Source organism: Triticum aestivum, chromosome 3A, assembly GCF_018294505.1.
Source record: "Triticum aestivum cultivar Chinese Spring chromosome 3A, IWGSC CS RefSeq v2.1, whole genome shotgun sequence".
Lineage (NCBI taxonomy): Eukaryota > Viridiplantae > Streptophyta > Magnoliopsida > Poales > Poaceae > Triticum > Triticum aestivum.
Window position 1 is genome coordinate 207197885 of NC_057800.1, and position 10281 is coordinate 207208165.

At 41.5% G+C, this 10281-nt stretch overlaps 1 protein-coding gene across 1 annotated transcript; it reads right to left on the reverse strand.

The window, feature by feature from the left end:
• Positions 1 to 634: 634 nt before the first annotated feature.
• Positions 635 to 9279, reverse strand: LOC123060982 (zinc finger CCCH domain-containing protein 4). Its single transcript, XM_044483859.1, has 14 exons — positions 8910 to 9279; positions 7909 to 8095; positions 7462 to 7635; positions 7207 to 7354; positions 6226 to 6537; positions 5538 to 5684; positions 5273 to 5453; positions 4594 to 4877; positions 4381 to 4497; positions 3808 to 3952; positions 2585 to 2850; positions 2285 to 2476; positions 1294 to 1821; positions 635 to 1146 (listed from the first exon to the last, which is right to left on the reverse strand). The coding sequence occupies exons 1-14, from the start codon at positions 9262 to 9264 to the stop codon at positions 934 to 936; spliced, it is 3249 nt and encodes a 1082-aa protein (XP_044339794.1). The 5' UTR covers positions 9265 to 9279; the 3' UTR covers positions 635 to 933.
• Between the last annotated feature and the right edge of the window lie 1002 nt (positions 9280 to 10281).

Consider the following 10281-nt stretch of genomic DNA (forward strand, 5'->3'; position numbering starts at 1 on the left):
GCTGGTGTGTCATAAATCGTGGCCATAGAGGAGAGTGATCACAGCAAAGAGCCAGAAGCAAATCCATTCAGTGCTGAATGCAATTTAGTTGCCACGAACCTGGAATCATGAACCTGGTCATGAAAATGGATGCCATCTTCTCGCTCAGGCTGTCAGTCCCGCACCCTATTGCACCGTCAAAAATATGCGCGATGCTGCCTTGGGAAGCTGTTTCCATGGACAAGAAACTGCGGTGAGCCAGATTCGACGTTGGTCCGTGTTCATTTTCCACGCTTCTTTGTTGACTGAGACGGGGCCTCCAAATCCTCGCCAATATGCAGGCGCGGAGTGGCGGCCAGCTCCAGCGCATGCCAAACAGCTATTGCTATTGGCGAAAGCAAATTGGGAATAGGTTGCTAAGTTGCTCAATGAGTATTGATGTTGTCAACTTGATGCAAGCGGAATGCCATGGCTGGGCATATGTGTTATTCCGCACCAATTGTGATAGTTAATACATCCAGTTTTCTCTAAAAACCGACTTCTTCTCCACATAGTTCAAACTTTCCACACGAGTATGAGGGAATCTTTTTGCAGCACTTGCGCCCAAAACATTGTACCCAGAGGATACTTTCAAATTTCAAAAGGCGAAAAACAATTCCAAACCAACATCTGACCTTCTCAAGATATCAAGGTTTACCCCAAAAAAGGGATATCAAGGTTTACCCATCAACACTTCAGTTCTCAACCTAACGAGAATAAAGTTAAAGCAGTTAGCTGAAACCAACATTAGTCACTGCAGCAGGGCCTACTCTGTCTCCACCAATAAGAATTCCTAGCGAGCGTGGGTTCACTTGAGATGGCACTCGTAGTCTGATCTGACCATAGCAAAAAAATTACAGCTCGTAAAATGATTCGACCTAGCTATTCACATCTGAGAAACCTCTACTGGCCTAACTAGGCTCTCCGTAAGGCTTTGCGTAGCTCTGTTTGATAGTCACCAAACTGAATGCCAGTAGGAGGATGCATGTTGAAAACGTAAGCGACTGGTGCTGATACTTGCATCCCATTTGGATAACTTGGGGCGTCCGAAAACCATCCCAGAGTCCCTTCATCGAACATAAATGATTCACGCAGAAAATAGAAGCATTCCCTCGCCAATCTTTCAGCCTGTAAAAATGGCAGCAAGGTCATACTCAGATAACCTGGATTAAGTTATTCAGGCAAAAGGTACAAGCAAATAAGAAAATATCTATCATTAATCAGGCACAACAGTAGTTTTTAGCTGTATATTTTGCTTCTAAGAAATTGGCATACCTGTAAGTGAACAAATTTTGTGTTGTTCATGATCAAGACAACCTGCAAATTGGGCAATGTCTCTGACAAGGTCTTGATGGCAATATGCTCAAAGAATTTCTGCAGGAGAACTCTCTCATTCATTGATTCATCAGAATCAAAATCAGCAAACCAGAAAACCCGCTGTAACTTTGCCCAAGGAACGGGTAGTTTACGTTCACCACCAAGAATCAGACGACAAGGATCAGCCACATTCTGGAGTATCATGATGCCGTTTGTCACTGAATCAGATTCCACTGAATGCAGACCAGGTGTACATGTAACTATCTTAGTGGGGTCATAATAGTGGCAAATTTTATAGGAGAACTGCAGATTTTTGTCATTCATGATAAGAACATGCCCATCTCCACCTGCAGGCAGCAACTTCGCACAACATACTGCGGTAGGCATGTCTTCTTGAGAGCATATTCCAGATGTAATAGATGAAGTTTTCATGTTCGAGGAGCCACAATCATGTGAAAATGAACAAGAGCTACCATTTCTACAACCCTGATCATAAGGAATAGCACATCAGATAAAAAGATTACAGCTCAATGAATAATAGTACTAGTAGTCAAAACATTAAACTCGGGCAGCTCAATAGATAATTTTTAAAATAGACGTGCAGTTAAATAAACACAGGCAAGCTCAATAAATAATTTTTTAATGAGCTTCAAGCTGGCATACTATCGAACTGTTGTTAATGGCATTTACTGTGTTCTAAAAAATTCATTTACCAGTTAAATCACTATTTTGTTCATAGTCTCACCAATGAGTTTCCTTGAATTACTTCATACAGTAATAGTATGTCAAAACATTAAACTCGCTAGACAGACACACACACAAACACACACACACACACACACACACACACACTGCAATACTAATAACATAACCCTACCAATTATAAGCTGGAACGTTAGTGACATGACCAAAAGAAAATGGGAAAAACAAACTGCTGAAAATATGGTACCTGTAATGTAAGGAAGAACTTGCATACTGGTTTGGGGGCACGAGAGGAATGAGAAAAAGGGCATGTGTTGCCTCGAGTACAGGATCCACGTATAAAGAACACACACATCTCACTTTCAACGGTTTGTTGAGCATAACCACTAACTCGTTCCCTACAAGAAACTACATTGTCCTCTGCAAGTTGTGTCTTCATCTGGAAGCCAACCAAGAATCATTATGTTTGCAACATGGTGAATAAATATTTATACTAATTTTTCTATTGAATAAGGAAATTTTGACGAAGCATGAAGTTACAACACACCTCCTTAATAAGCGCCTTCAGTACGACAACAGTGAGAGTGACCCCAAAATCAGTTGCAGAAACATAAGGGGTTGCAGCACACTTCCTCTGTGAACCCAAGTGGGAACTCTCAGATTCCAGGGAGAGTGAATTCATATCCTCTGGCTCTAGTACTTTATGGTGAAGACACACATGGTGGAATTCAGAAGGCAGAAGGTACTTAGGAGGATCGATTTCCACAAGAAAACTAGGCCTAAAACGGTGCAGTGTGCACATAACATCATCGTCTGTTGAAAAGAAAGAGTTAACCAATATCAGTATTGCTTACATTATTTATTGGAAAGTATTTGCAGTGCGCAATTTTGGTACAAGTTCATCATACAGATTTTTTTTTTGGAAGGAACTTCTGCATAACCCACTAGGCTACCATTTCTATATTTTACGTACATAGTTCATTTGTTCAATGATTTAAAAGAAGTAATAATTCAGGTTTGATTTGAATTCATCATCTGGCTGAGAATCTTTACATATATTCAAAGTAATAAAGCAGTAAAATACAGTGAATAGTGCAGTAGCAATAAATGCAATAGTATTGGCTTCCATAATCGAATTATTCATTTTATTTTGTCAGGATGTAATCACGATGATATAAAATTTTGATTTCTGTAAATTAACAAGATGACTTTTCCATTGCGGTGATACTGAATAGGATCGACATTGTGAATAACTTCATCCGATCTATTAATTCGATTCATCAACAAGAATATAATAGGAATTTTATCCAAACATCTCATTTATAATGATACATAATAAGTGTGAAAAATGTGCCCAGGGCACACACTACAAACATGAACAATGTGCGATCAAACTACAGTGAATTGTGCAGTAGCAATAAATGCAATAGTATTGGCTTCCATAATCGGATTATTCGTTTTATTTTATCAGGATGTAATCGCGATGACATAAAATTTTGACTTTTGTAAATTCAACAAGATGACTTTTCCATCCCGGTGATACTGAATGGATTGTGAAAAACAACATCTGATCTATCAATTAGATTCATGAACAAGAATAGAATAGGAATTTTATCCAAACATCGGTACATAATAAGTGTGAAAAATGTGCCCAACAAACACTACAAACATGAACAATGTGTGATCAAATTATGCATATAGTGAGAGTAACTCATAGATGAGCACAACATTCATTTTATCTTTTTTTTATCACAAGTAGGAAGAACTTACAAATTTCAGAGATATTGTTAAGTGCTGCTGGCAAGAGGTTATGAAATGCACACCACACTTCTTCCTGTTTAGAGATAAAGGCATGATATGCTGTTGGCTCTTGTGCGTCCGCCACCATTTTCAGATACTCTTGACGATACTTGTCCTGAAACATATGAAAATGTAGTGATAAAGTAACTAATGTTTCAAACAGAAGACCATGATAAGTGCATTTTGATTCATCAATAATCATTCTCATGAAGGCCAAGACCGTAGCTTTCTAGCAACAGTCATTCACTGGGAATGGGCCTGAGAGAGTAAACTGTGTCGCTGTTGATGGAATCTTGGAAAGAGAAATGAGCAATGCATTAGTAAATGTAGTACTTTTTTAAGAACGTGCAAACAGCATTTGCACATCGAAGCAAGCTATGGAAGAGTTTTAGTTCATGGGCAAGACAATTGCACAATTCTCAAAACAAAACAGTAAATGTTTAACATAATGTGGGTTTTGAAACTTACTACTAATAACCAACTATCAGATGCAACAGGTCCTGAAAATATGCACAGTGATTACTAGAAAAAGTGAAGGCGTACCTTAAACATTCGCTGCCAAAATTGGAATGCACAAAGGTTTCCAATTAATGTAGCTTCCTTCTTGCCAATTTTCAGGTTGCTATCCTCGTCGAAGTAATTGTCTCTAAACATCTTACACTGGAAAACAGGCAGTTGGATACATATATAATATAATATATAACTAAAATACAACACAGGGATCTAAGCATTTTGCAAGAGGCAACTGAAACATACCAATGCTTGATAGCCAAAAGGTTGCAGGATAGGAAGTGGTTGGATGTCCAACATAATGCCTATTAGAATTCCTTCATGGAGAAAGCCAATCTCCGCAAATTTCAGGGCAAGAACAGAAGCATCAAACGATAATGGCAAGCTATTGAGCAAACAGCCATAAAAAGTGGGCTCATAACGCCCTCTAGGAGAAGTTGGCTTAACCAATGCATGGATTTGAACAAGTGAGTCTAGTGCATCTTGAATAACATCCAAATTTGGAGGGTCGAGAACTTTTTGCAGCACGACTGGAAAAAGTGAACTGTTAGTGAGAATATTACCTTAATGCTTAATCTAAGCCAAATAACAAGAAATGCAGTATATACCCCCCCCCCCCCCACCCCACCCACATATACCCAGATAAAGTTTGTTTTCAAATGCATGTAGTCAGAACTTTTAAACCTTGGATCGCTAATATACATAGAAGAATTTGGTGATTTTTCTATAAGTTGACAGAATAGTGTTATGGAATTAAATGGTCAAACTTAAGGCTGTGCAAAGTGTAAAAAAATAGGCACTTAAGGACAGATGGTGCAGTGACTAACATGTGGACAACCAAATATATAAATATTTATATAACAGAAACTGGTCATGTGAGAAGAAACATCAACCAGTATTAGTTGAATTTCAGTAAAACAAATACCATTAGGATCATTCATAGCTCTTGACTCTGCACAGCAAACCATGAGCACTTGCTCTCTTAACGATAACCTTAAAATGGCAGGATGTTCATGATCATCTAAACTGTTGTAAAATGGTCCAGTTACCAAGCGATAAATTTGACCATCACAGGTTCGGCCTGTTCTGCCTTTCCGCTGCTCAGCCTAGAAGAGGTTAAAGTAGTTGTAAGCGTCAGGGTTAAAATAAGTTTTTAAAATGGATAACACCAGTATATTTGTGAGATTAACCTGAGACTTGGAAGCCCATACAAGCCCAGCTGAGTCTGTTTTCCTGATTGGATCCCAATAGACTTGCAATGATCTACAGGAATCAATAACATAAGCCACTCCAGGAATAGTGACAGATGATTCGGCAATGTTTGTCGCCAGTATAACCTGCAATGTGAAGTACAAACGACTCAGAGAAATCGGTTGACAAGATGAAATTGTTCCAATCATGTAAGCATGCATACATCCATGCTAAGTTTTACCTACACATTATTGTTTAATTGCAACATTTATGGTTACTAGGGCCAAGGATCAAATCCCAGGCCTACAGCTATACCGATAAGTTGGAATTGTGCCCTGGTCACTAAAACGTGCAAGGGGAGTGGTGGAGAGAAAAATAAGCTGAACTCATTTGTTTTCAGACGTGGAAACACAGAACTTTTTCTGGCAGGGGGCACTTCGGTGGGCCACATATACTGTGAACGGACACAGCCAATCAAAGTCATCATGTTACAAGATGAATAAAATTAAGAATAAGCAAATAATGATAGTGATATATATAGGAAACAACTCCACAAGTACAACATCTGCATAATATTTCAATTTTGTCACCATGTCCCACTACTGGCACCACATAACTTGCGAGATTATCTTAACAGGTAAAAAATGTTTAACTGAACCAAGGTAATTGCAATAAAACAACGAATACCTTTCGGCAAGACTTTGAGACCTTCATAGTTTGAAGTGCTTCATCAGTGTCAATGCTGCGATGAAGAATGTGCACCTTGGAAACTGATCTAACAGATGACAGACGGATCCACTGCTGCTCCAATGCATAGTATGTAGGAAGGAAAACCAAAATGCTATTTTCAAGGTCTGGATCACTTCGGTGTATGTGCAACAGTAACTCGTGGATAAGTTGATACACATCCGAGTTTAGACCAGCATCAGCGTCAGCATCCTCCCCAGAGCAGTACTTTGTTGAAAGTGATTCAGAATTCATCTTGAGAATATCAGCAATCTGACATTGCATCAGGTGACAACAGTAAATAACAGACTAGAAGAGATCCATGTAAAGTACTGATCGTATCAAATAAGGCAAATCACAAACTAGACAATGGAAGGTGACAATTTCAAGGCGAAAGCTCTTACACCCTTACAAAGAGATCAAACCCTTAAGCCACTAGGGCATAGATTAACATGTCAGACACAAGGTGGCCTGCATGTCAGACAGGGGGTCTTCAATGGAGGGGAGGGGGTAAGGATTTAACCCAAATTCTAATAATAGTTAAATGAACCCAATCTAATTAAATAACTCACAATTGTAACATAATTCATTAATGAGAATGATGCAATGCTACATTCGTTAAATAATACTCCTTTTGTAAAATCCAATGTACATACATATACTCCCTCCATTCCTAAATACCCCCTCCGTCCGGAAATACTTGTCATCAAAATGAATAAAAGGGGATGTATCTAGTTCTAGATACTAGAAGGGGAGTATAAGACAAGAGCAAATAGGAAACAAACTGCAGCATCTTCAGTAACAAGGCACTGTAGATACTAGAAGGTACATTATTAAACTTCCAGAAGAAATTTAGGTAAGATAATATCGACATTTCATGGTATATTAGTAAGCCAAACATTGAGAGCCCAGTTAAACGCTGAAGTCAGCTACAATACATACCTGCTCAAGGTATAGGACTTCTCTCTGAAAAATGCGCGTACGAGGACTGGTTGGAATGGCAATCACTTCAACCCTTTCACCCCTTCCAAGATCTCTAAAGTATTCCTTGTATCTTGTGATATCAGCAGTAGCAGACATTAAAACCAACCTATGTCAAGAGTGACATGACATATCTTAGCAATAAGAAGGAAGTAAGATAATTTTGTAAGGTGGACAGAAATGAAATGTGCCAATGCATGTTATCAGAGTTCTTACCTTAAGTCATTTTTTTTCATCATGAACTGCTTAACACAAGCAAGTACAAGATCAGATTCGACAGACCTTTCATGTATTTCATCAAGAATAATAACCTTATATTTCAATGCAGCAAGGCCCTTATCACGCATTTGCTCCAGTACAACACCAGCTGTTTTGAAAACAATTTTTGACCTGATATAGCACAAATGATATATCACAAAATCAACGAACTGGTGAGAAAATCATGAGGTTCAGGTGTGCAAGATACATCAATTAAATATAATGCTACATATACTGGAAGGAGTTAAGTAGGCAAGCACTGAAAATACACTCAATGTGGATATCCTGCGCAGTAATGCCCATGGAGAATGCAGAATGAAGAAGAAAATGAATATAACGATTCATTCATCTGCCTAATATCAGGGACTAAGGAGCCATTGGCTCGCGAATTCAGTGAGAAATTACCTTTTTGAATTGAGATTTGACACATTGGAGTGACCAATATGATATCCAACCTCTTCTCCAACCTGACAGTTGCGAGATTCAGCCACCATTTGAGCAATAGCTACTACAGCAAACCTCCTTGGCTGTGTGCACATAATTGGTTCCAAATTTCCTTCTAGGAGGAACTGGGGAACCATGGAGCTCTTTCCTACAGCAATTTAACGGGTTAAATCCATTAGTGTGACTAAAAATAAAGTTAACATCCTAAAGCAGGATAATGTATGCGAGTAACATAGTCCAATCATACAGAAGTATGATTTCTACATCATTCCTCCATTGTATGTCGGATGAGCATGCGTGCATTCAGAAAAGCCTAAAACCAAACAAAAGCTGTTACATAAAAATGCAAGGAAATTCAGAAAAGAAGAGTCTCCGAAAAGGTAGCGATGAATATAACAGATCTAAATTGCGAGCCTTTTTTTAGTAAAACCCCAAATCCAGAAGGTTGGTTATTAGAAGGCAGATCCACACTCGCGTCAGAACTCAGAAGAAATCAAAATAAGTAAAAGGAAGAAAAGTTCGGGAGAAAAATTCAAGAACCACCACTCTCCCAAAAACCCTTCCTCCGTCGTCCATCTCTTGCCCTTTCCCCTAAAAAGAGAGAAAGCAAGGCAGAGATCCCCAATGCCGCCATCCAATCAGAGTTGAAACACGCAGTTCCCAATCTGGCAGAAACCCCTGCTCCAACAAACCCCCAATGCCGCCACCCACAATAGACCCAAAACCCCATTAAACAGTAGATGCAAAAAAAAAGGCCGGAAAAAGCAGATGAACAAACAGAGCGGCAGGAAGCAAACAAGGGAATTTGCGGAAATCCAGGCCAAAAATCCGTGGTTTTCGGTTAAAAAAAGGGATAAACCTCCCCCAAACCCCAAATGCCACCAAAAAAATCGAATCACCCAAATGCGAGCGATCGAGGCAGGAAGGAACGTATGTCGAAGGAAAAGCGACTCGATTGTTACCGCATCCGGTGTCCCCAACGATCAGGGTGACGCGGTTCTCCTTGACCTTCTCGACGATCCTGTCGCGGAGAGCCTCCGTGGCGACCGGCGGCCGCCGCCGCCGCGGCGCGTCCTCCTGCTCGACGCCCTGCATGACGGAGGCGGCGGGGAGGTCTCCCCCTCCTCCTCGAGAGAGAGACGGCGGCGGGCGGCGCTGCCTTCCCTTCTTGCACTGCAAGGCTCGCGCCCGCCCTCCGTACCAGTAGTGGGGGGTTGAGTTTCCCTTTTGAAGACACGACAAGTCCGGAGGCAGCGGCACGGCGCATGGACCGGCCCCGAGGAGAGCACGGGGGCGGCGCGTGATTCCGCGGTGCATCAACACCAGGTCCACGCCTGGGTCGTGTCTCCTGCACACGACCTCTGTTGACCCATCGCGATATTTTCCACAGCTGGCGAGCACGAGAAGTCCGCACGAGAAGGACACTGTCAAGCGGGACAGGGGGGGTCAGCTTCTGTTGACTGGGTGAACGGTGAACAACCTGTATTCAATCGTGGATTATCGGAAAACAACAGTTGCAGGTGTTCCGCAGCTCCCGCCCACGAGTCCGGTCCAGCCGGCCATCCAATCATATTCTCTAGATATATTCACCTATGGTATTTTTTCGCCTAACCAAGACCCGCAAACCAAGCCTCATATGTTTTTTTTTAGAATTTTTCATTCATATCACGAATCAGTACAAAGTAGTTGACCCTTACAAGCACACTGAAACGCAAACATGAAGGACCATGAACACCTAGAATACCCTAAGACAACCATAACACAAGAAGATCTCCGGAGCCCTGTGTTATCGTCCCTGAATCTTGAGAGAAGACCCCTGCAGCAGAAAGATCTGCAACCAGTCGCAAACAGGTCATCATCTTCGACAACGGTACAATTGCCGCCACGCTGCTTCCTCCTTTCTTGACACCAGCACTGAGAGGGCATGTACATCAATCCAACACACCTGCAACAGTCGTCGCCATCTTTGGCTTTGAGTACCGCGAAAAGTGTCCCTTCCGGAAGAAAGAGAACTCGAGTCATCCGACCGGTCCAGCACCGCGGCCGGGTCATCCGCCCGGACAAAGCAGGATCTCCCACCAACATCAGCGCAGAGGAAGGAGAAGAACAGCAACAGCAAATCATACCAACAAGGAAGAAGAAGGGTCTTCGTCTCCCTGCCTCCATCGCTCATCTGAGGATCCAAAAGGCCAGTGCCGATGGACCTCCAACCACCATAGCTCGCGACCTCGACGAGATCCGGGGATCCCCAACACCGTTGGCTCCTGGACGAAGGCAAAAGCCTCGCCTGACCGCGAGCGGAGCCCGGAGAAACTTATTTTGACGCGACACCAC